This window comes from Anas acuta, chromosome 1 (assembly GCF_963932015.1).
Source record: "Anas acuta chromosome 1, bAnaAcu1.1, whole genome shotgun sequence".
NCBI classification, from domain to species: domain Eukaryota; kingdom Metazoa; phylum Chordata; class Aves; order Anseriformes; family Anatidae; genus Anas; species Anas acuta.
This window is the reverse complement of record NC_088979.1, coordinates 55,770,636-55,797,268: the sequence shown is the minus strand read 5'-3', so window position 1 is coordinate 55,797,268 and position 26,633 is coordinate 55,770,636. Positions and strand designations below refer to the sequence as shown.

The following is a 26,633-nucleotide window of genomic DNA, read 5'->3' as shown; positions in this document are numbered from 1 at the left end:
TATAGTACTACAGTCCTTTAAGACAGAAAAAAAAAAAAATTAGATGCACCATTTGTTGCTTTACTGGTCTATTCAGGTTCAATATAACAGTGTATAGTGTGTGACTCGATTACTTTAACACAGCATATTTTACAAAAGTTTAAATGTCATCTCTTGAGTTTCTAAGACATGGATGAAAGAGTCTTTGTAGCTGGCAGAGGAGGGATGGTCTTGTGCTGTGGCTCTGTTGGCCTGGCTGGACTAGCGTGATTATGTGGGAGATGCCAGCATCCTGCTGGGAAGGCTGTTATCTCCAGCTGGGCAATTGCTTTGCTGACCATCCCAGCTCACACGTCTGACCATAACCGGTGTGGATATGTGCTAAAGAGCTGACCCTGCCCCTATTTCTCACTAGTCACTACCTGATGTCTCTTTTATTCCCCCTGCCTCTACCTTCTTCTTCCATTTTCACCACCATACTTCATGTGTTTAGAACAACTTCTTACAGGTTCTCTTTGGTTTTAAGGGCCCAGGTCTTGGTGATTTTAACAGTCGCCCTTTTATAAAGAAGCCTTGAAGACACAAATAAATATTTTGTAGTATTATGTAGTATTATGAATGAAGTCATCTCCCATTAATGCCCTGAACTGTGTCATGGGAGAGAATACCAACAATGCAGCAGCTGATGCACCACAGTTACAGGAGATGCAGTTCAGGGTGTTTATATGTGTGTTTGCTAAATAATTGATTTGGTGTAACACTGCACTAAATGCCCCATTGCACAGAGGGTTTGAAGCTACCCTAACAAGCAGCCATTTGTCTGATCCTTCCATCAGTCTTAGTGATTGGGATTGCATTCGTATTCAATGAGGGTGTAGTGGAGCTCGCAGTTCTGTTTCCTCCAAAAATAATCTGTTTTGCTTACCAACACAACTCACAAAATCACCAAACAGCAAATAAAGATAGTTGGGGATTCACTTCAAACTGCTCTGAACCAAATAGAGGTGTGGCCATCATGTCTTTCTGGAAAAAATAAAAATAAATCAAAACTCCATCAATAAGTGTACCTTTCTATCAGCTGCCTTTTGTACTCATCTGAGATAGTTATGTGAACCAGATCTAGATATCTTGGTGCCTTGGGCCTGTATCTGAATGTGTTATTCAACTGCTATTATCCAGTGGAATCCCAATTTAAGATTTTCTCTCCATCACTCCCTACCATTTAGGTGCTGTTTTAATAACTTCTGATCTAGGTTCAGAACAGACGGTAGTACTGTATGCATTGTGCCATTAAATCTGCCCTTATAAACTTAAGCACCATGGAAATAGTGAAAATAGACATAAATTCCTTTTGTGGCTTTACAGGAATTGTTCTAGCAGGCACACGAGAATTTTGCCAACCCAGGCTGACAAAATGTCATTGAACTGCTTCCAATAGGCTCTTAGGAGCTGGAGACAAGAGCCAAGCAGTACCAATCAAGACCATGCACATTTCCTTGCTAATTATAATAATAATAATAACTAAAAAAAATAAAAATAAAAATCATAGAAACAAAGTCCTGGTATTTTATTTTGGGTTTAGCTGTTGCTAGAAACATTCTGCACCACCATCACCATATTTCAACATAATCCTGTACCTTTAAAACCCTGTACCTTTAAAAATATATGTGTTTGTTATGTGTTAAAGAAAGTTGAAATGTAAAGGATTTAAGCAGCAATACAAAATGGGATGTGTGTCATGCAGAGCAACAATTACACCCTAAATGTGTAGAGAAGAATTCAGTGAAGCTAAATGCTTCACGCTCCCCAACATGTAATATTATCACAGCATGAGTAATTGGAGAGAGATTCGGTAGAACTGCTCTGACTTTAGGTTATTTTAAAGTCTATCTTGGATCATTCTCCTGGTTAAAAGGGGGATATTTCTGTTCCCTTGCTTATCACTTCAGCTATACAGTTCCCTGTTTCCAAGCTCTCCCTGATCTGTTCAGGCAACATTGCAATCTGTGGTGTGTGCTCTATTCTGCGTGCGCTGACTTCTGTGAATGGGAGTCCATAGCTGCAAGGGACATTATTTGTCCGTGCCAGAATCTGCCTATTTATACTGTGATTTCTCACTAAAGCAAACTAGCAGAAACTCAAAACTCTTTTTACTTCTAAAAATTACTCCCTCCCAAAGCTTTTCAACAGCACAATGTAGCAGAAAAGCCCTGGTAGATAATTTGATTCATTTCCGTGACAGTGAAGGATTTCTTTCTGTGGTACGCTGGCATTTCAAGGGTTCTGTCTCACCTGAATCTGGAATGATGAGGCACTTCCCTCCAGAGACCTTTCTGAACACTCCTAGATTTCTTTGTAACTATATTAATCTTTATTCTCAGCCTAAAAAAATCCCTATTTTCATCCTTTCATTCCTATACTTGGGTCACGCTATTATATTCTTGAAATAATACGTTTTCAAATATTTCTTCCACAATTTTACATCTCCTCCCCTTCTTTTACTATCAGGTGTAGTTGCTGAAATATAAATATCTGTCCCCTTTAGTCTTTCACTCCTTTTTTCTCTCCCACTCCAGTTGGTTTCTGTAGCTCTCTCCTTTTTTTCATGTCTCTCTTCTGCACTGTTTTGGCTTGTCCGTGTGAGACTGCTGAAATGGGCTTCAGAATAGAATGCTTACCCTGGTACAGGCTCCTCAAAGCAGCAGAGAGAGGAACTGTGAACTTCTGTACAATTTTCTAAGACTGTATAATACATAACCAACCTTTGGCTGGTAACATAATTGGTGCCCAAATTGCCCTTTTGATGCTGTATTGAAGTACAAGTTCTGGTTTAGTTTCTGCTCTTATTCTTGCTCTAGAATTATTTTCAGTCTTTGTTATTTCCTGCCCCTACTTCTAAATCTGTCCTCTTTTTTCTCCACCGTGGTATTTTACTCCACATTTTAATATCAAGTGAATTTCATTAATGTCATAATTTCTTCCTTTTAAGGATCATTAATGACGCCATTAAGTAGGACTTAATACGTAATACAGATTTAATACAATATTCCATTCCCCTTCTCTTCTGACCCTGTGCTTTACCATTAATCATTAATCTTTGTTTGTAGCACTTCAAACAGTTTTCTGTCCACATGACAACTTGTATCCAGCCGAATATGAATCGATTTTCAGTTTAAGCTGTCCTGTGGCTGGAAGTGGTGATGTTGCTGATAGCATGACAGTGCAGCAGAGCAGTTGTTCTTCTATAGCATGCAGTGGAAGCATGGATTACACAAGGCAGTGCAAATGGGAGTTAAAACTTCATTCAACTTCCTGGGCAGTTCACCATGGTAAAAATCTATAGCTGATACCTATCAGCAGTATTCCCTGCAGGTGCTGATTGGGCATCTCTGTTTTAAAGTATAAGCTCCTAAGCTTGTGCTCACAAGCTGGCATGGGAAGAAGAATTAAACTTCATATCTAAATAATCTCAATTAGATGTGTGCTAACTGAAATGGTACGTGATATTTGAATATATAACTAGATAGAAATTTAACGTTTAAATTCCCATTTAATATAAACATAAAAACAACTGTGTTTCACTGAATCCTTCTGACTTGGTATTTTGTTGTTATAACACAGTTGAGTTGCAAATGCAGTAATCACAATTCAGGAATCACAATTCACAATTCATATCTCCATATCAAATCTCTTTTATCTTATATCATTAGATGTACCCATTATCTGTCCACATAGGTGTATCTGCCTTTTCTGTATTTAAATGTGTGGTATTCCTTGGCATAACTGTCTGTGGATATTTACAAGTGCAATGTTCATTATTAGATTTGCTGCAGCTCAGTATCAGAATTGCTGACATAGATGGATTATTTTGAGTCTTTTGATATTATTTTTAATACTCATCTAAATGCAATTTTCCTGTTACTTCCATGTTCTGAAAGCTGGATTTCTTTAAAATTACTCCCTTTATAAATGCTGTTTTCTATTGGAATATTTTAGGGCTGTCAAGAAATACAGAAAGATGTGACTAATAAGAAAAGAGCATGGATGTTTATTTCCTTGATAAAGTGTTAGGGAACTGTGAAGGAAACATAGAAACAACCATATTGAATAGGGCATTAATATGTTTCATATTTTAAAATTAAAATTATTAGCAATCCTCCCATTTTATGACTTTCAGTTAAAGGCATGGTATTGTTTGGAATTTGTCAGCTTCTAGCACAAGCAGACCAATAAACCCGAGTACCAAATTTATCCTCTGTAGTTCTTTGCTGCCATCTTCTGTTTCTTTATATAATTGCTGTTATTATTTGAATTATGAAAAACAAGGCTGCAATATTACAGAGCAATTTTTTTCTTTTCTTTTTTTTTTTATTTTTTTTTTCATTTCCATGTTTTTAGCTGAAGCAAAGTGAAGCAAATGCAGATACAAAAGAGAAGCTTCCACTGCGTCTACGCATCTTTGAAAAATTTCCAAACAGGCCACAAATGGTGAAAATCTCCAAGCTTCCTTCAGATTTCACAGTTCCAAAAATAAGGTATTGAAATATTCCAATTGCTAATATGCCATAAGCTGGTCTGGTGCCACAGAGCTCCAAAAATATTTAGCTGTTTTGCTTATGGATGAAGCAGATACTTCAGAAAATCAGAACTGAAACAGCATTAACAGAGTTGAAAGGAGCTGACATTTTATTTTTATCTTACTTTTACTTAAAAAAAATAAAATCCTAGCACTCATTATAACGTATTCATGAAAGGAACTAGATTGACTGAAACAAATAAAATATGATTGAAAACTACACTGTTGTTCCTCCACTCCCATTTGGGTTTTAGGTTCTTGGCTGAAATGGACAGCTAGAAGTCTAATCAATTCTCATGTGGCTTTTTAAAGATGAGATCAACTGGCAGCAAATCATTAAGAGTGGATAATGCAGACCATCGAACAGCAGTTTCATTGCGATGACCTTGTCCCCTGTTTGGATGTGCACTGTTACTACTTTCCTGTAAAACTCACTTTAACAAAGGATCAGTCCCCTAGTTGGCTACTGGATCATCAATTAGTAATACTGTTTTAATTGGTGTGGTACCAAGAAAAGAGAATTATTACAGAAGTCTAAGGGCTGTTGCTGCAGATACAGGCTGATGAGACTGCTGAAACAGCACAGGCTGGCCGAGTAGGTATCCCAGTGTCCCCAGTGAGCACATGCTTGGAGACAGGATGCTGTGAAAGATGGCTGTCATTCTTATTTGTCTTCTGAAATTACATTACATTCTGATTAAATTCACAAGGATACTAGTACAACTGATTTGATCTGTTTGTACCATCTTATCTGAATGCAAAGAATAATGCTGGTGAACAGGGTCAGGAAAAAGTGTTCCAAACCTCAAGGAAACAGTCACAGATAACTTTGTTCTTAGTACCAAAATACTGCTTAGTTATATATTGAGTGCGCTCTCCCAGTCTCCCTCTTTTTTCTTTTTTTAATTTCTTTTTAGCTATGTTTTTTCCCAGTACCCTCTAAATGTGATCATGCTAAATCTTTAAATATGAAGCTATTGTTCTATATGAAACTACCTCTCCAGATAAAAATTAGTTACGACATAGTCAATTTACGCTGAAAACAGGGCAGTGATATTAACTTTAAAAGACAGCAAGATAAATGTATGTTTCTTGTAAACAGAAATACTTTTTAAACGTGGCATATGTGAGGCACAGAATTGCTGAAGTGCCTTAATACTGGCATTCAAAGCAGTTATACGAACAGATGTTGTTTGAAATCTTGAAGAAACAATTTCTTGCAGGAAGTATGTTTCCTTTGGATTATACCAGCATTTGATTTATATTGCAGTAACAACTCGCTGTGTAATGAGCTCAAAAGAGCCAAAAACTGCAAAAGGCACTTCAAATATTTAGCACTCTATTTGGTAAATAAATAAATAAAATAGTTATTATAAAATGGAGTGAAACTATTTTCTTCAAAGCTACATGCAAGCCACACAGGTCTCAATTCAGCTGTAGATTCTTTTAATAAACTGAACGTAAGTTTTATCAGTTGTTTTTTCTTCATTCTGTCCATTTATACATCTATAGGTCAGTACATCCGTTTCTCACAGTTTATCTTAGCACTAATGGGTTGTGACACATTGTAAAAAAAAGCAAATAACTGTTCCTGGGTTTTTAATCTATCAATATCCTTTGTTTGTTCACAAGGGAAAGTTTTATGAAGCAGTTTATTGATCGCCAGCAACAAGATACCAGCTGTCTGCTGCGAAGGCTTCCTTCAGCATCTTCTTCCTCATGTGACCACTCTAAAAGATCAGCAATTGAAGAAAACAAATATATCGACCAAAAGGTAAATCAAGAATTCACAGCAGTATATGTCTATCCCTGAGTATTGTGAGGAGAGACCTCAGATTATTCAGTTTGTCAAATTACATAAAAGCAAACACAAGCTAGGGCAACTGAACACAGAATAAAATGCTATACTTAATTTAGGTATCCTAAAACTGACATCATAGTAGAGCCTTATTTTGTTTGAATTCTCTCTCCTTTGACTTCAAAATTTAGGATGTGATACATAGTTTTGTTCAAAGCATTCATCTTATGAACCTAATTTTTTTTAAATGGTCTTGCTGTTAATCACTGTGAAGCTAGTAGAAAATTAAAATTTATGAATATCACAGTGGATTTCTGAGTGTCTTGCTACTTTTACACTGCTTTATACACTCACTGAAGCAAGGTAAAGTGTAATCAGTGGAGATATGTAAAAATCTGAGAATTATTCTAATTACTTAGAGGGCATTAACCTCTGCATAGGCCTGGGAATTGCTAGAAAACAGGTGATAAACATACAGTTTTGAAACTCGTTATGTTACATGCTGATAGTCTCCCAGCTGGACTGGCATGAATGGTTGGGTTTGAAAAATATCAGGACTGCTTGGAATGATGATGACAACAGTGCAGCAGCATGAGTAAATGTGTGTGGCTTCTGGCACCTTGCAAAACTGCAGGGTCAGAAAAAAACTCAGTGTGTACCATGGAAGTACATGGTTTGCAACTGAAACTCAGGATAGCATTCATACAGGCAGGAAGTAGAGTTAGGGAAAGCAATACTCATCTGATAGTGTATGTAAAGAGCCTATTTACAAACTGTTAATTTTCACTCCTAATGCAGTGCAAGAACTCACCCCTGTGGCCAATGTAGTCTATGCCATCAGTAAGCCAAAGTGAACAGCACGGCCTGAGAGGGAGGTCTCTGATGCAATATTATTCAGAAAACAAGTCCGTGCAAAGGAATCAATCTGTTCACATTAATATATAGCTGAAGTATATTAAATTGGAGTTTTAATTTCTTCTGCCTTCTGTTCACAAATGTGAATCATTGTTGATTGTCTTTTAAGATACGTGAATAAATGGCACGCTTTATTCAATGATATTTTGAAATATGAAAATAGACAGTTACATTCTTTTCAATTTTTCACTTCCCTTCAAGAGCAAATATGCATGATCTGACTTCACTTTTTTAATCGAAATAAGTTTTTACAAATTGTTTTTGCACTACTCAACCTGCTTTTAGTATGTACTTTTGTATTTCCATGGCTCAAAGGTAGGATTAATGATGAGTAATATTTCTGATAAATGTAGCTTAAAATGAGGTATTTACACATTCCTATCAAGAGGGAGAAAGCACTAGGTAGGTTTTGTAAAAGTAATTACTATGGCTTCCTATAGTTACAGTTGCCAAAGCAACCTTACTTTTGTATGGACAAATCTTCTTAAAAATATCTTATCCTTAAAACAAGATTGGAATGACTGGTTGCATTTAAATGTAAACCTTACATGTATGTAAAAAAAAGAAACTTGAACAAATATTTTACTCATACTGTTTCATACTAGGATGCGCTCCCACTGCTCATGATGACAGTGGCTTCAGAAATTTTTCATGTCTCATTTATATTGTAGTTGGTGAAAAAAAAAAAAAAAAAAAAAAAAAAGTTAGAATCAAAAGGTGGGATTCTGCTGGCAGATTTGACTCTTTGCTTCCTTTGAGGTGTCTGAAATATGGCTGGCTCCTCCAATGTCTTCCAGATGTAGATAGCATTTCTGCATTGCATATCTGCTGAAGTGATTGGAAGTGTATATGATGCATATGTTCCCTTACTTCCACTTCACGAATGTTCTTTTTTTCTTTCTCCAAAAATGTGCAACTATATTTATGGTATTTTTTTTTCATTCAAAATCAATCTGACCTACAATTTGTCATTATCAGTAAAGCAAATCATTCTATGTTCTATTATATAACAGCTTTAGTAAGTCTTTTCAGAATTGTAATTACCTACTTCCTTGAAAAGCAGCTTTAAGTTGTAAATGGGGAGTGGATTTTCATTTATCTTCTCAAAATAGTAGAAAAACATATTTATTTGTTACCCATAACCAACATGAAAATCAGTTTGAAATTATTTTCATCTATGCCAAACCAAAAGAACAGTTTTGAAAAACAGGCATCTGTAGTGCCTCTTCCTAGTCAAGTCTGTGAGTTCCAGAAGTTCTTCTAACTCCTCCAAATTTACAAACCAATATCAAAAAAATAAACTAACAAAAAAATAATAGAAAAAATGGCTTCTGGGTACCTTAATGTCCTTAAAGTTGTATACCTCCCCTAAGAGTTCTCTCTCACTGTGTGGTTAGGTTAAGTTAAATGTATGAGTGGATGTGTGAGGACAGACCACACCACATTCGTTCTTACACATCACATGACAGCTATATTTGGGCTGTCTCAGTTACAGACACTTGGTAGATAGCTTCTCCATGGTGCTTTTGTTGAGCTTTTTATGACTATATGTAACATTATGTGCAAGACTGGGGTTCTCTGAAATTAACAATGCTGGAAATGGAGGATGGTCATTCTTTGCTCCTTCCTTGAGCTGTGCTGAGCAAACTTACTTAAACCCATTGATCCTGCCACAGATCTCTTCTAGACTTCTCTGATGTGGCCTGCAGGCCACAAGGAAAGGGTTAAAAAATAAAAATAGGGCACTATGGCATCACATGAACATTGTAGATGTTGGAGAAGGGGAGTTTTTCAAAGGCAGAGGGAAATGTTCTTTTATACTTCCAAGGTTGTATGAAAATTATTCACAATATGCTGGGAAATTCCTTAGCTAACCAATATTTCAGTGAATTCTTAGAACAGGATGAAATACGTGTACACAGATAATTTTTGTGTGAGTGGGTGGATGAGAAGAAAGGAAGTTGGCAGAAAATGAAGACATCTCACTGTGATGGCTCTCGCAAGAGCCTCAGGGACAGTCACAGCCAGTTGGAAGGGACAAAAGCGAATAAGCTGTAAGATTTACAACAAATCAGGTGTCTAGTAAAATACAGTTGAGTTGGCTGTTGAGCATTGGACTTGGGTTCTTAACTTCAAGACTAGAATCAGAGGAAGGCACAAACACCTCAGAGCACTTTCATAAGAGACATAAAACGTTTAGTAAGCCATGCTAAAAAATGTTGCAAGGAGGACGCTCCTGAACAGGTTACTTATCTTTGACCACACAACACAGCACATCACTGTTAAATTATATTTCATATCTGACAGGCTTATGAGATGAACTTTAAAAATGCCTGTGGCTCATTATGTAGATATGCCCATGTGCATGTCTACAGCTGTGGCACAGCAGGACTGAATTACAAAACAAAACAAAAGAGTTTTCAATATATCCACATTGTTTATAGCTCAGACTTTTAGCATCTTCCATTTAGTTGTAATATTATAAACAAGCTAGTGCCTTTATTTCTGCATTTTTAAGATTAACTGGATAGTAGCAAATGTATTTTCTCTTTTCCATCCCCTTTATCATCCTGTTTCCTTTTACTTGTATGAGTTTTGTTTTTAGTTCTGCAAGCATTGAAGTTCATAGCTATTCCTTTTTCCTGTGGGACCAACATCCATAATTGAGGTCTAGCTCTCATGGAAGTTCATCCTCCCACACCATATGCCTCTCCCACTGATTTCCTAGTTACAGCAGCGGCCGTATGACAGGAGGTGATGGTCAAAAAGGGAATGCTGATCTCAAAGGTAGCCACAGCCATTACCATGGAGGACAATGAATATTAAGCATCAGACCTCATTCTGGATTCTGCATTCTTTGGGGAGTCAATGCACAGAACAGAGCACTAAGGTGATGTGTTCATGATGACCTGTGTTACCTAGCAGGTGGGCTGCTGAGCTTTGCATCTGCTTTTTTATAGGCTATTTGGCTTCATCCCCAGATGTGATCCTGATGGTATCTGTTAAAGCTAGATGGAATGGGACAAAACCATCAACCCAATTACAAGCCTCATCCTGGAAGGGACTGAGTACTCCCTTGAAGATTAACTCCCCTTGGTTTATGTAGAAATTAGTGGTTTTCAACACCTCAGGGAAAGGTTTTATTTTTATCTGTTCACTATTTCAAACACACATTGAACACACAAGATTGACCACGACTGTTAATGCATGTTTGGTTAGCATCATAGATGCTTCATTTGTGAGCTGCTGAGACATGCCGCCTATTCTTGATAAGGTGCTGTTGTTTAATGTGGAATTTTTTTCCAGCATGTCTTTTAGTGGCCTGTCCTTTCATTAACTATTCTGTGTTTGTTTTTTTTTTTGCAAAAAGAACCATATGTATTCTGAGAGTATTCTGAAAGGAGTTCTTGCAGAAGGTGTTTGTAATTGTTAGAACTGAAATACCTTTTAGAATCAAAAACAGGGTGTCCTAAGATATTTTTCAGAAAATCATCAGGCGTGAAGACATGCTTATAAACTTTATTCCTATTTTTTCTTCTTAGAAAAGAAACAAGGGTAGAATATTTATTCATAAATCCTCATTTCCAGAGGTGAATTTGTACTTCTTATGCTAATAAACTCATGTCCCAAGTTAATCAGCCTCTTCTGAACTTTTCTTTGGCTATTGTATTGTGCAAAGCAGAACATGGGCACAAAAAGTACAATAACATTCTGTTGTGTTCCTAGTTCTTCATTTCCCTATGTAATTTGAAAGAATGACTATATCACACTACTTTTGAATACAACAGAAGCTAATAAAGTGTAATTGCACATGAATTCCAAGCACAAAAGGGTACTTATTTCTAAACACTAAGAGTACATTTTTTTCTAAAGTATTTTTTTGCAGAACTCTGTGATTAAGTATCAACAAAAATCACTCAAACTTTTTCTACCCTTACTGAGTATCTGAGTAGATCCCCGCTCACAATTTCAGTTTCCTGGTACCTCTTGTTAATTAAACACAGCCAAGTGCTTCAGTCTTACCTAGTTATGTCATTCACAGGATATTGCCAAAATCTGTCTAGTTATAACATTCAGAAAAGCCATTAAAACAATCTACCTGATAGAATGAGAGTGGCTTATGAACTTATCATTTTCTTGGTCATTACAGCCTTGATTTTCAAAGGAGATGATTTTTGTCCCATGTCTACTCTTATCGAGATCTTTCTAATGAAGTTAATATATGGAAATACATCGATGCATTTCAGTTTTTTTGAAAATTAATCAGGAGGCCTCTTTGTCTATTTTGCATTTTTCAGATATTTTGTTTATTTTCAGATAATACAGAATTGTAACAATGTCCCTATGTTGAAATAATAAATTTACAGGAAAAGAAAAACTTATGAAGTACATTCTCATAAAGCGTTTTACCACATACACATTTCATTTGTTAATATCTTACTTTTGTGACCATGTTTCAGAGCAGAGAAGATAGAACTGCAATAATAGGAAGGCACTGTTCTTGTTATGGTCTGTCTCTAGCTACTGATGATTTTGAATTGGCATTCTTGCCTCTACATAGTGTGCTCAAAATTCTGCCTGGAAAAGACCAATTTTCAATTACATTCTGAAACAAAGGAAAATGGGGATTGGGTACTCTGCCATTTTCAAAGTGCCAAAATTCAGCACTTCTTTCTGGTATTAGCTTTCTATTTTCATCACTTTTTTTTTTTTTTTTTTTTTCCACTTTACAGATTGCAAGGTTTTGATGCAAAGTCTGGGAAAATGCATTAAAACACAGGGGGCTGATCATACCCCTCTTGTTTCTTCCATCAACAAAAATTCATACATGGCAAAATTTTTAGGGCTGATGGATTCTAACAGATAAGAGCATACATAAATATGGAATGAAGGAAGAGTTGATGAGGGACTAGGTTACAGACAAGCCTTTCCAGTAGAGCCTTTACTCTCCCTTTCCATGATCCTACTGAATATCTAGATCTCCTTCTCCAAGCCCTTTGATCTCTGTTACCCACTTATAATACTAATTCACAAAAACTGATTAAATATTGAATATTGTCATGATCACTTTTTTTTTTTTTTTTTCTAGTGAAGGGAATTATATGCTTGTACAACCAGAAGTAATATTCTTCCTTATTCCCCCAACCCAGGTTACCTCAAACTTGAAACTCCCACTCTATCTCAGTCTTCTTCTGTTCCCAGTCCAGCCCACACTGGCAGTATCTTCTTACCTAGAAGTGAAGGTGTGGAGTGGGGCCTCCTGCCTCATTGCTGTACACCAGCAGAATATATCACAACCCCATATCGGTTGGCCAGAAGTCCTCACTTTCCACCCTTCTGTTGGCAGCCTCAGTAATCTACCCAGCCCTCCTTAGTGGCTTTTCCCATGCTTTCCCTGTCTTCTGTCTGGTGTAAAGATGGAAAACAGAAGAAAACAAAAGAAAGCAGTGAAAGTAAAAAGCTCAGATATGCCAAAGACAGAAACCCAACCATATTATGACAAAATGTTAAAGAAAGGGATTCTTCTCACTTCTTGGAGCTGCTCCCCTGTGTGCCTGAGATGGATTATTAGCATCCTCTTTAAGTCTCTGGGGGTTTTATGAGTATGTCGGTATTAGCCCTGTCCACATTCTCAGACTTAACTAAAAAGTGTTCCTGGTTATGAAAGACCATGTAGATTTTCCAGACCAGTAATCAGCTAATTAGAAGAGCATGTCTTTCCTTAAGAAATAGGCAGCAAACAAGGTCTACAAAAGGAATTAAGACTATTTCAGGTCAATGGCTCAAGAGAGTTAAGGAGATAATGCCCAATTCGCACTCAAGCCTTCTGATCAAAAAGGACAGCCCTTGACTCCTTGTGGCACTTAGCTAATGGTAGGCCACTTTCTTGACTGTTCTGTGAGCCTGTTTCTTATGTAGGACAATCTTGCCAAGGGCCAGATTTTCAAAGTCGAAATGAAAATAATTAGTTCTACTTTGAGTTAGGGATACGGATCTCTAGAGATCCATAATTACATTCTTTATGATTCTGTAAGTATTAGGCAAAGTTTTCAAAAGAGATGTAGAAATTTCCCACTGATTTCCATATGATTTAAACATTAACCTGCATCAATTATTTGAAAATGTTGTTAGGTGCCTACCAACAACTTGCAGTCTTGCAGTTTGGCCTTCCATCACTTCAGGTTTCTGTCACATTCATTTTGATACAGCCTGATCTCTTCAAGCTGAAGATGCATAGACAAGATGTTGTGGAACAAATGATTATGTATGTATTTGAGAGTCTACATATCAAATTCATTTGGGCCCAAAATATCTTGTATTTAATGGAATGCTCAAATATTTAATAGATTCAGCCCAAATAAACATCTCCTCATTGTTTCTTATAAGTACTTCCAAAATGTCATTTACTGTAGTGACTCTTCATATTTTCCCTAGAAGCTGTACATGTTTAAATAATGATATCATACCTAACAATCTGTTAATTCAACAGCTCTACATAAACCATCAATTGATGTCCAACAAATTCCAAACTGAAACAGAAGCTTGGGATGATTTTTTTCACTTCGCTTGGAATTTCTGTCATGGTACAGAAAACTATTCCCATATGGTCCTGCAGTTACCTATAAAAGCTTGTTATTAGCAGCACTAAGCTAAAATTCTAATGTTCTTATAACGCTTGAGGGATTGACTTAGAAAAGTATGTTGTGTTCACTTTTTTTTTCTGTTGTCACCTAAACATTTCAGACATTTACATTTCATTATTTTCTTTGTGACTTTGTCTCCTTTGGTGTTGCAGAACACCTAGCACTTGTCTCTTCTGTCAGCTCTGCACCTGATATAAAAATAATACACTACCTCACCACAGTTTAACCTTTTGATAGCATGCTATTTTATGTCAAATTCAAGTTGAAATTAATTGATTTATGCAGTGCTGGCTGCTGTTGTGCACCACAAACATGTCACTTGCAAAATATATCAAAACCTTGACAATGAATAGCATTTCTCAAAAGTTAAAACTAATGAGACATATCTTAACTGTTACGACTTATCACAGATCTCCCTGAAGTCAGCAGTGCTGTGCCAGTACACCTAGGTTGTGGGACCGATCCGCAATCATTAACAGTCATCTAGCAATGGTACTGTGTTGTGATGCTTTCCTTTAAATCTTCCACAAATAATTTTCTTTTTTCCAGGATAGAAAGCCTAGGAATTTTACATAGACTACTAAATAAAGATTTTCATTTAAAATGTCTGCAGTACCTTTTAGAAGCAGCGGGTGGCACTTGCAGAGCAACAATGTTCTGAGCTTTAGCTGCCTTTGCAATGGTTATAGTGGTTTATTGCTTTGTCCTTGTCATTTTGGACAAATTGCATAGGAATGCAGAATTCAGATCAAGTTCACACTAACAGGAATGAGTCATTTTGTCTGCCTGAAGTCTGTCCTACCAACAGCAGCCATGAAAGATACCAGTGCTTGTGGAAGAAGCACTACAAACAGACTTCCTAATTCTGTGTCCACAGGCACACTTGTATAAATAAACTGAAAGGAATATGGGAACCATGCTGTTTTATTCATGTTTTGATAGGAGTACACACATCCTATCTAAAATATTTTCATCCAGGCTGTATTATTGGTAGCTTGCTGACCTGTCACAGCTGTTCCTTACAGATCCAGGTAACTGCAGGAGTTCCTTAAACGTGTTGTTGAAAACATATTTAACAGTAACAGATAATGTTAGGCGATTTCAGGACAGTGTCTTGTGCTAAGAAAAAATGCTTTATAACAGAACATTAGATGTCATTGTTATTTATGCACTAAGTGTACTTATAACCTGCATAAATAAGTGAATAAATAAATAATGGTTAATAATGATACACTGAGGGTATCCTCAGTACATCACAATTTATAATAAAAAAATCAGCAGGCTACATAGATATACAATAAAATAACCTTGGTAGAGTATTGTATACTTATTTAATTTTGTATCATCTGATCAAGTAATGTGTTTTCCACATTAGCACTGCCAGTAATTTCCTCTGCAACATTCAAGAACTCGGCAGGTACCACAAGTTTTTAATTGCCAGCCTCCTGCACCAGCATGCTGTATCCAGGCATTATTAAACAAAACAGTGATCATCAACCCCATTTGCTGTTTTTACTATTGCGTTTGCCCGGTGTGCAATGCAAATTTTGGAAATGAAATGGGAAGCAGTTTTTTTTCTTTATCTTAGAACTAAGGGCACTAAAATCTATATTGATGTTTGATTTTCTTAAACATGTTGCTATTTGATTTACTGCTGAATCCTTTAAATATGATAAATGGATCATTTGTACACATTTAAAAATACTGTCTCATATTGCTTCATCTGGCTTAAGCAAGGACTCCTAAGTCTTAAAAGCAATGAGGACCATCATCTTCTACAGGTGCAATCCTTGGAAGTGCCTGAGTTGTAGGTATTATCAGTTCCCTTTTGGACCACTGAGATCCCTAGGCACCAAGGTGTAGGACCTTGTTCATGTTCATGTACTCCTGGATTAAGCAGCAGGATACGTGGCTCCAGTCTAAATTCTATCACAGTGCAGAGGTGGACAGGGTGATAACAAACCTTCAGACCTTCACCTAAAACTCGGTCCATCAGTATGCTTAGAACAGTTAATGCCCAAGTACATACTGCTTCAGGGGTGAGTTTCACATCTATTCCTTTGTTAACCACACGGTCTAGAGAAAGGATACAGCAGTCCCTAGAAGCCTAACTTGCCAGATGTATGTAGTCCTCGGTCTAGACCTGTTAGCAGCTTTTCTTGAGATGTTATTACTTGCTGGCACAAGATGGCTTGGGAAGACACTAAATGTATCTTCACATGTGCCCAGCCTCCCTATGAACTCCCACTTTTCCTGGGCACCTTCCTTTGTTGACAGGCTGGGTGAATTTTCCTTCTTGGGCCACAGTACTCTTTTTTTCCCCTGATGTTTGATGCAGTTGTAATTATACTAAGACAATAATTTATTAAAAAAAAAATGAATCAAAAAAGCTGTTTTTCCACTTTCATTATTCTTTCATTATTGCCTAAAGTTTAAGATTTTTAGTTAAGCCCTTAAAAAAAAAAAAAAAAAAAAAAAAAGCTAACATCTCACAAAAGGATGGGTACTCCTGAGGTTTGGAGGTTTTTTTTTCCCAATCCAGATACATGAAAAAATTAATCATCTGGGATTTCAGCTCCTAATCACTGACATTAGAAGAAAAAAGATGTGAAAGCATTGCCCTTGTATTCACCAGTATGAGTTATATCTAAATCCATAGTAAGGTACCATGCTGAGGTACTGTAAATAAGTGTAAAAGTACTGAAATATTTTTTGGTATATGAAATATTTACTCCTACACAGCATTTAACTGGTTTATATCATACTGTGATTTTCAGTTTATCTTGATGTTAACGATATCCTGGTAACAGAACAATTTTTTATTATGTGCTATATTATACTAACACATTATGTTAGTTATACTATACTAACAGTGCTGTTAGTATTTTTGGAATAGTTCCTGACATGCCAATATCTTATTTTCCAAACTACATTCTGAACTGTTCCATACCTTTTTTCAGTTTTCAAGCTGCAAGATTTTTTTAAGAAAACCCTAGAATTCCAAGAATAGTGGTATTTTCAATTCATTCATGTTCTTACTTCCACAGTCTATACAGAGATGAGTTCGGACTTTAGAAGGGTGAAAGGGATCACACTTTAAAAAGGCAGGTGTTAGGAAAGAGATTGTAGTTTGCTGTTACAGGTGTGACTTAAAAATCAGTAGCCATTATATTAAGGACAGCCAGAATAAGTAACAAGTTTTAAGGTAATTTTTAGGCTTCTATTTTTCTCCACTGTGGACATCCTACCATGAATCAGAGTCGATCTAAGTCTCGAGAGAAGTTCTAGCAAAATTGTTTGTTGAATGACTCTGGATTTGTGGCATCTTTTTAGAAATCTGTAAGTAATACTTCTGTAAGTAATACTTACATCCTTAAGTCAGACGCACACAAATTAAATAAATTGAATAGTTATAATAAACAGTTTTAAAGAAACATGCTTAAAGATTCTATTTCAGATTGATTTATTTGAAAAGGGCACATTTTGCTAGAAGCTCCTAATATCTGTCTCAAACATATGTTTCAAGATAATAATCTCCAAACAGTTGACAGAATTATGTCTTATAAGGTACCAGAGGCTTTCTGGTCATCACAGGTCCAATTCTTCAGCTAAATTCTTCAGCTGTGATTTGTTCTTTGATTTGCCATGTTTGTTATCACTTTCTCAAGAATTGTTTGCTTTTCTTCTAGCCCAGTCCTTTCATTTAATGTCCAGGAATTCCCAAACAATGTTCTCAAGTAGATGCTTAAAATTATGATCATGACCAGAGGCAGTCAGGGGGAAGCATAGTAAGGATTAAGACAAAGTAGTGACTTGGCCAACTGGGGAAGAAAATGAATTTGTAATAAAGGGAATAATATTAATGCTAATCAACAAAACTATCTGCTTCTTTGCACCCAGAACCAGCTAAGGATTGGCATAGGAAAGCCAAAAGCTGCAAGATAAGACTAGGATTTTACATGTTCCTCAAGAAATTTGCTCTGTATGACCATTTTGATCTTTTTCCACTAACATTTTCCTGTAAAAAAATACCAGTGCCACAAACTGTGAAAAATATCTGTATGACAGACAACATTATGTGTTTAATTTTATATACACTCAACACAATGTTTCATTGGTCTGTCAGTGTGCATGCTGTTTTATGACAATTAAAAAATACACTTTTTTCTTAATTTTATAGCTCCGTAAATCTGTTTTCAGCATCAGAGCAAGAAATCTTCTTGAAAAAGAGACAGCAATCAATAAAATTTTAAGGTAGGAATCAACAGTGATTTGGTGTTGTCTTGAATGTCAACTGATTTCTCCTAACTTTGCTTCTCATTAATATTACTGCATGTACAATATTTATGATAACCTGTCCCTTTGTAGTACATCTGTTATCTTCATTATCAATGATAAATTGCTCTTTGGGTATATTATGTGTTTGAACAGGAAGGAGAGAGAGATTTCTTCAACGTGTATTTGAACTCTGTGCTATGTAGAAGGATTGTGTTTCAGTTCCTTTCACTTCTTCCTTCAAAATTAACCCAAACATATCTCTTCAGAGGCAATGATACTTTGCCTAAAGAATTCCAACCTAGTTCTTGTGTAGACATGCAAATAAATATTCATAGGGATTGTGCACTTGAAAGCATAGACTTCAGATAATCGTATTCCAAGTAAGAGACATACAATGAAAAAGACTTTAAAACTGTGACTTCTGTAGAAGATATCCATGAATGTTTTAATAATAATCACTCATTTTGGTACTCCATAAAAAGTAAATACTCAGTACTCCAAGGAAATAACACACTCCCAAGTCTCTAAGACCCAAGTTTAAAGCTATTGTCTGTGTAATGCCATGCTGCAGTTTTTCATGCCACTGTCTGTTTCACTTTAGAATGATTATCATTGATACAATATGTATTAGCAATGTCAACAAATTATAGATCATTTGTATTTTATATTTACATTGTCACCAAAGCAGGTTCCTTTCTAGAATGCTGTGACTGGGAAATGACTTGTCCCAGGGAAATAATCAGTATAAGCACGAATAACTGATTTGAGAAGTACAGCTGTGGGATTAGATGAAGTATGGCAGTGTTTTATGGGAAGCAGTGCACTAAGAATTCAGTGTGAGTTCTGAATTGTGTTGCTTGAAAAATGCCTCATACTTACATGCTATTTGAGAAATATTACAACTCTTCAGTTCTTTTAGTATTCTGTAAGAATACAGCACAGAGAGAACTGTAGAAATCAATGTGCAACTTTATCTGTCTTGAAACCCATTGTAATGAAAACACAAACAATTACAAATTCAAGTGAATGCTCTTTGTCAAAATATTAACAAGAAATAAAACTGAAAGGCCATAAATATTCATTTTTAACAAAACTTAGGGCTCTCTTTATGAGCATTTCAAGTTCATGAATATACTTTGATTTTATGGGCATCGCTGTTATGGATGAATGAATACCTGTTTCTTTGTCTTAATCAAAAAGCTTTAAAAATATGGTTTTACTGAAACACTTCATGGCAGTGTTTCAGTAAAGAATTCATAGTAAAATTCTTTTCTATATTCTTTGATATTAAGTTATATATATATTTATACATATATTCTTTGCTATTATGTTATATATTATTATATTATCAAAATTTTATTGATGCTTCTAGGGTTACACAAATTTCAGTTTCTTTGGCATTTTCCTTACACTATACCACAGAGAAAACATGGACAGAGAGAATACCTCACTTTATATATACATATATATTATTTATTTAAACTGTCTGTAGGGGCTCAGTTTCTGGTGAGTTCTTCCATCAGCCCTGAACTTCCTCCTTTTCAGGAGAAGTCTGAAGCAGAGTGGGAGGAGAATCCAAATGAAATTTTGTTTGAACTTCACAAAGTTTTCAGAGGTACCAGGACAGAATCAGAAATCAGTCCCTCCAATTTCAGTCCCACTGACTTCCTCTTGGTCCTTTAGAGCCTGGCTTCTGCCAAATCTATTTGTCAAGGAGGACTTCTCATCAATTCATCTCTGAATTCTGAAGAAAAGGTTCAGAGGTAGAAGAAGAAAGTTTTAATCTAATAATTTGTTAAACTATTATTTTAATTAATCTACTTAAATTGATAATTTAATCTACATTTAATGTACTTTCCCATCTACTTCCTGTGTCATGATTGATGAATTTTTGAGGAACATGGAGAAAAGGAAAGAATTCTGTCAAGTAAGCAAAATGTGGGATCATATGTCCTCCAGTGCCTTATAGGGCTGCATGTAAATCACTTACAAAGAAAGAGTCTTTAATCTCCTCAGAATTGTTTAATAGCCTCAGAATTGTTAAGTAGGCTCTGAAATGTGACATCTCCACTGCATGTTCCAGCATAAAAAGGTTGTATTCATGGTATATCTATTTGGTGGGCATGCTGGTAGAGAGCATTGCCAATGATGGGCATGCTGGTGCTGAGCACTGCCAGTATTTCCATGATAATAGTGCAGGGGAGCTTTACAAACAGAAAAAAAAGTGATAAAAAAGGATAATCTTTACACCTGAAAATTTGGATTCAGCTCAAGGAACAGAGAGAAACCCAAATGTGGAAGAGATGGGAGATTCTTTTTCTCATTTTTACTTTCATCATAAAAGCTATATACTCTGAACCTCAGCCATTCTGAATATCTGACAAAAGAAGAAATGACATTTATGCCAAGAACAATAAGAGAAAATTCAAGTCATCCCTTCTGAAAAGATTCCTTATAAAAGTCTTTTTAGTTTTTGTCTACCTGAATTAAGTATCATTTATCTAAAGCAATGCCTCTTCAAGGTAAAGCTGCCTACAGGCAACTTCAGCTTGATCAGATTGCTGTAATAAAAAGAGCATTTTAAGTCTTTTCTGGTTTAAGCCCACCTCTTACCTTTTTCCCCTTAGTTTTTAAACCTGGCAAAATTACATTTTAATCAAATTCTAAATGTTTCAACATAACCAACCAAGTAGGAGGAAAAGAGGTACGGTTACTCCTCTCTTGTGCATCTTCCTCTATCCAAAGTTTGTTTTTCTCCTTGTGTGAAACACTGAACTGCTGCTTGACATCTTCCCCCAAGAGGAAGAAGAAGGGCATAAACTGTCCTAGCCATGCAGAGTTACAGTTCATACATTCAATTCTAGTGTCTCACCTGCTCATCTATTCTTACATTATGCAACAAAATGGACTGCAAGTCCCTCAAAGTAGAGGCTACCTCAGGTCTTTCCATTATCCTGTAAGTTTCTTACTCTATTTCAGGTGAACCACTATTTTCTCAAGAGCCTTGCTTGGAAACAAGCCTTCACTTTTTCCTCTTGAGGTCTTGGTGCAGTTAGTCCTGGAAGCAGAGTCAAGGATGTAGCAGTTACTGTCCTGGGTACCTTAACTCTGACCAGTGACTTGCATCACCTCTGACAGTATCAGAGCACAGAGCAACCTAATTCTTCACATAAATCAAGAGCTTCACCCTTCTGAGGAAAATGAAGGAATATAAAAGTGAGTTATAGCCAGTTAGCATAACTTTTTCAAAACAAGATCACATTTAGTATGAATTACAACCAGCTCCATTTTTCCCAAAAATGAAGATGCATTTTCCTCAGCAGCAATAGCCGCTTCTAGCAAATTTCATTCCTCCTCTGCATCTTCAATGTTTCCCACATTTTATCAGTCTCTCTTGCTATGTTCACTGCTTTTTATCTTAAAAGCAAGTTCTGTGCATACAGTTCTTTTGACCTTCATTCCTTGTGGGATTATCATCTAAAAATGAGTGTCTAGTTCTTGATTGTTCCCACTGGCTTTTTGAAGTGGTGGATGTGGAGAAGATCCAGTTGAAATCTTGTCTATAAAGTAATCTATTATTTACAGTGCTAAGGATAAATTGTGAATGAAGTAGAACAGTGGGGAAATTGAGCAAATTAACAGTAGCCTCACATAGGTCAAAATATAATCAAAGTATCCATACTGGTGCAGAACATGATTCTGGTGTCTATTAAACCATACTTCATAGAATCATAGAATAGTTGAGGTTGGAAGGGACCTCTGAAGGACATCCTATCAAGCCCCCCAGGCCCTGTACTCAAACAAGGCCAACCAAAAGCTGTTTTCCCTGGACCATGTCCATCTGGTTTTTGAAGATTTCTGAGGAGGTAAACTCAACAACCTCTCTGGGCAACCTGTGCCAGTGATCAGTCACTCTCATGGACGGGCTTATGCCCATGTTTTCTAAAACACAAGGAATAACTTGATCGTTTTATGGTCTGTTGATAAGGAAATCAAACTCAGTAAAATCACCAAAATTCAGTGTATGATAAAATATATTGTGACAGGTTTGGAAACTATCACGAGTAGCTTTTTATTTGCTTTCCGTTATAGCTGATGCTATAGTGAAACTATAAACTGGTGCTAGGCATCTGCAACAGGATTTTCACTGTTCTGGTCAAAGTTTGTCTGATGCTTTTACTGGGCCTGAGGGAATAACACAACTTATGCCTAAGTGCTTAAGTTTCACAAACAGCTAATTCAGTGAAGTGAATTTATCATATGTCTGAAACAGAAACTGCCATGAGTGCTTCTAGGGGAAAGAAAAACAAAGAATTGCTTGAATTAAATATCCAGTTCTGCTAATTTGATAATATGGTGCAAGATATTTAATCCAGGTTGTGTTCATACAAATATATAATTAAAATACAGTGATTTATTTTTTGAACAATGGAGTAAGCAAGAAATGACTTTCAGTGTGCTTCTAGGAAAGTTATAAAATTAATCTATGAATAAATTCTCTCTGGACAGTAAAAAGAGTGATATAATACACCTCCTCTCATAAGGGTCTGAGCAAACATTTATCATTAGTTTGTTTATCACAAAAACACAGATGTATTGGTTGGAAGGGAACTTTAAAGCTATGTTGTCTAACTGCCCACTTGAAGTAAGTCTACTGCTAAACTTGATTCAGTTTTACATTTTCCACCTTCTCTGGTTCCAGTACTTCATTACCCTACTCTTGAGAAAGGTTTTCCCTATGTCCGGTCTGAACCCTGCAACCCACAGTTTCTGGCCAGTGCTGACTTTTCTGTCATCTTTGATTAACAAGAGCTTAGCTCCATGCTTTAACATCCTCTTCACCAATATAAAGAAGCCCAACTCCCTCAATGTTCTTTGGTAGTCTCCCTGTATTTTAGGCCACCTGCCAATTGGGTAACCCCAGTGTACATGCTCCAGTGTTTCAGCATCCCCCTTGGAGTATTCAGAACTGTCTCCCAGGTGCAGCCTCTCCAGCTCAAACTAAAGGACTAATAACTAATAACTTCCCTCCATCTGCTGACTACACTCCTCCTTAATATAGTAGGCAGTTTGCCTTATTCATGGTAGGAACATATTCAATGTACATCCAGTTAGCTCCATCCCAGCCAGACACAGTACACAGTGTAACTCCCAAATCCTTTTCCTTAGCCAGTCACTCCACAGCCTGCATGGATGCATGGAGGTATTCTGCACAAGGTGTGAAACGTTGCACATTTCCTTGTCAAACCTCCTGAAGCTTTTGATGTCTATTCCTCATGTTTATCAGTTCTAAATCACTTACGAGAAGTTTCTCTGCATATAATTTACATTTTGTCTTAAGTGTGTGATTTCATTCTTCCTAAGTGCCAGGCTTTGATACTATGCATTTCTCAGAACAAATAATCTAGTTAAGCTCAGATGATGATGATTGTCATGAGGTACAACATCCAGATTTAGTCACTACCTTCTTAAATCTCCATGAGCATATGACATCACAGGATTTCTGCTGTAAACACAAACAGAAAGAAATACCGGGATGCATATATCCATTGGAAAGAAGTTACCCTGATTTATGTTTTTAGTGCCAAGTGATAGACCCACCATATTATAGATCACTGTGATAAATAGCATTGTGCTGACATTGGGCTAGTGGGCTGTGAAGGCTCCAAGACTGCAGGTATTGCAAAGCAAGTTAGCTAAACATCTGCCCCAAATAGTGTAGATACCATCCATTCTGCTTTGAGAGAGATGATAAATCAGTTGACCCCTTGAGGTTCCTTCTGCTCAGTTGATTCTATCAATTCTTCTATAATTCTCTTCTGTAACCCAAGGGAAATAATAATTATTCTAACAAGTGGTAGAAGAAATGCTGATACAGCAGGCAGGGACGACAATGAGAATACAAAACTCTCTAACACAAGTAGCACAAAGTATTTTTCTAGCATGACAGTATGATTGAAGGTGATGGCACTGAAAAGCATTCTAAGCTTCTCATTTTTGTTCCAGATCTCACTTTTGATCTATACTCCTATTATTTAGGTGTCCTAACTAAAAAGAAGGAAAAATACCAGAGAAGGGTGAAAAACAGAGTCATAGTGGGGAAAGTAGACAGCCTTTTGCATGATGATGCCATGCTGTCAAGAATAGCATTTATCCAACCATAGGTAGAGCTGAATGGTGAATAGAGTGGTCCCTCCAATAGCATATAGGTTTTTTGTGTTTTCAAAAAAAAAAAAAAAAAAAAAAAAAAGGAGATTCAGTTCATTAGAAAATATGAAATATCACCAGCTGGGTCTTGTGTGAGCTTCTCCGAATAATCATTTGCATAGCAGAGAATGAGCAATAAGTCACGCACTGTGTCAACTTAGAATTGCAATACCCTTGGAAAGTGAAAATATTTTTCCAAGGTTGAAATTCCATTTCTCAGTCATCAGAGGAGTTCTGTCAACTGTCTTAATGGAAATCTTCTAGCCAGTGAAAGAAAGATATGGATGCTGTGTTTAGCTATAGCACACTTACTAAGCAAATCTCTGAATTAAATTAAGTACTAATTTCTGGCAAAATAATGTACCATATGTGGTTGCCAAAATTCAGTAAAAGCAAACTGAAACAAATGAGCAAAGAAGTAAAAAAAAAAAACAAACAAACAAAAAAAAAAAAAAAAAAAAAAAAAAACACCAAAATGCTGCAAGTTCAGTGCCTTCCTGGAAAGCAGATTTTGCATATTACAGGATGTCAGCAGTGTGCAGTGTTTCATTTCAAACTGTATTTGGTCCCTGTTACATAGAAGACCACTCAAAGACATGCTGTAAGTCTGGAGCATGTACATAAATATTTTGCTTAGTACAGCCCTGGAAGGAAAGTACCCAAAAGTGACAGCTGCACTTGTACTTTCCCTGTCCCTGTTGCAGAGAAGCTGGTATTACTTACTGGTGATTGGTGCATTGCTTGATCTTTACACACTTAGAAAATTAAGTCTTGTTGGAACATAAATTCTACAGAAAACTGAAAAAATACTTCAAAGATAAGTCTTGCTAAAACATGGAAAAGGCTCACCAAATAACTGGTTATGGTGCAGAGTGGGAGTCATTAGCTTGGAAATAACATATTTTAATGGAAAATCTGTTGCTGTTTTATCGTTTTTGTCTCTTAAATCATGCTCTTTTTTCCCAGAAAGCCAATCTGACTTGTCTGAACGCACTACCTCAGAAATTATCATATATGCTGAAAATTCTATGCCATCACCAACATATTTCTTCATAGGGCCTGCACTAGACAACGCATGCTGAGCGGGTCCTTTGAGGGGCAGCCTGCAAAGGAAAGGTCAATTCTTAGTGTCCAGCATCATATACGACAGGAACGCAGGTAAAAACAGACAGAAAGAATGGTTTAAAAATGTTCTTAACATGAGGGTGATGAACAGAGTTAAATTTGAGCAATACCTGGCGTGTGTAAAAATGAAATGAATTACATGTACAGAGAGCTGAATTCTACATTCTTCACTGTAAATGTAATGAAATTCATTGTAGTGTATAAATGGAAAAAAAGCCTTTTTATTTCAAATGTCATTTCCTTTGCTGACAACAAAGCTATCAATTTAAAGATCAGAAGGAAAGAAATTGGCTTATGTTAGACCAGATTGAAAACAATTGAAGTACATATAAGCTTCTGATGTTAGCAAGAAAAAAAAAATGATAAGAATATGAGATATTGTATGGCTGGAGAACAGTGCTTTATAATGGCCATCCTATAAAGGTCAAAGTTTCATCTTGAGATATATCGTTAAATTGATTATGATTGTTTCAGGTCACTAAGACATGGTTCCAACAGCCAGCGAATCAGTAGAGGAAAGTCTCTTGAAACATTGACTCAAGATGTAAGTCGTCACAAAAAAGATGGTTTCAACTTGGGAATACAAGAAATATGAATATGTACTAGATAGTAAATGCTTGTATAAGGCTAATATTTTATCTGTGATCTTGCTTACAGTTTGTCTTTTGAGATCTTGAAATCACAAAACAAATACTGTAATTGCATTTATATTATCCTCAGAATAATTGCCATGGTTTTATCACTGATAGGCTTACTGGTTTTGGGGCACTTGCTGAGATAGAATTGCTGAAGCTGTAGACACTACATTAGGAACACAAAAATCGCTATGCAGGGCACCTTAAAAGGCCTTACTCTAGAATTACACAAATAATTCAGCATGGCAAAAAACACTTCAAAATTCACAGTGAAAGCTTAACAATATTTTCCAAACACATGAACTGTCAGACAAAAGGACAAAGACTAAAAGGGAGAATGGTAATCAAGGTTTTCACTGTGCTATAGTTTCACACAGTTAAGTGCATTTTCACTCATGCTAATTCATAATGATATTATGTGGATCTCTGTGATTATGTCAAGGGGAGATTTTTGTCTCTCCATTTGCAAACTATGA

General features: G+C 36.3%; 1 protein-coding gene across 2 annotated transcripts in view; it reads left to right on the top strand.

Moving 5' to 3' along the window:
* The window catches only part of NALCN (sodium leak channel, non-selective), a 229,320-nt gene that overhangs the window by 169,017 nt on the left and 33,670 nt on the right, over nucleotides 1-26,633 (top strand). For both annotated transcript variants that reach the window (XM_068677799.1, XM_068677790.1), the window contains exons 16-20: nucleotides 4,378-4,514; nucleotides 6,188-6,329; nucleotides 18,093-18,166; nucleotides 25,454-25,555; nucleotides 25,997-26,066. In XM_068677799.1, coding sequence (XP_068533900.1) covers nucleotides 4,378-4,514; nucleotides 6,188-6,329; nucleotides 18,093-18,166; nucleotides 25,454-25,555; nucleotides 25,997-26,066 — 525 coding nt within the window. The remainder of the gene's footprint in view (nucleotides 1-4,377; nucleotides 4,515-6,187; nucleotides 6,330-18,092; nucleotides 18,167-25,453; nucleotides 25,556-25,996; nucleotides 26,067-26,633) is intronic.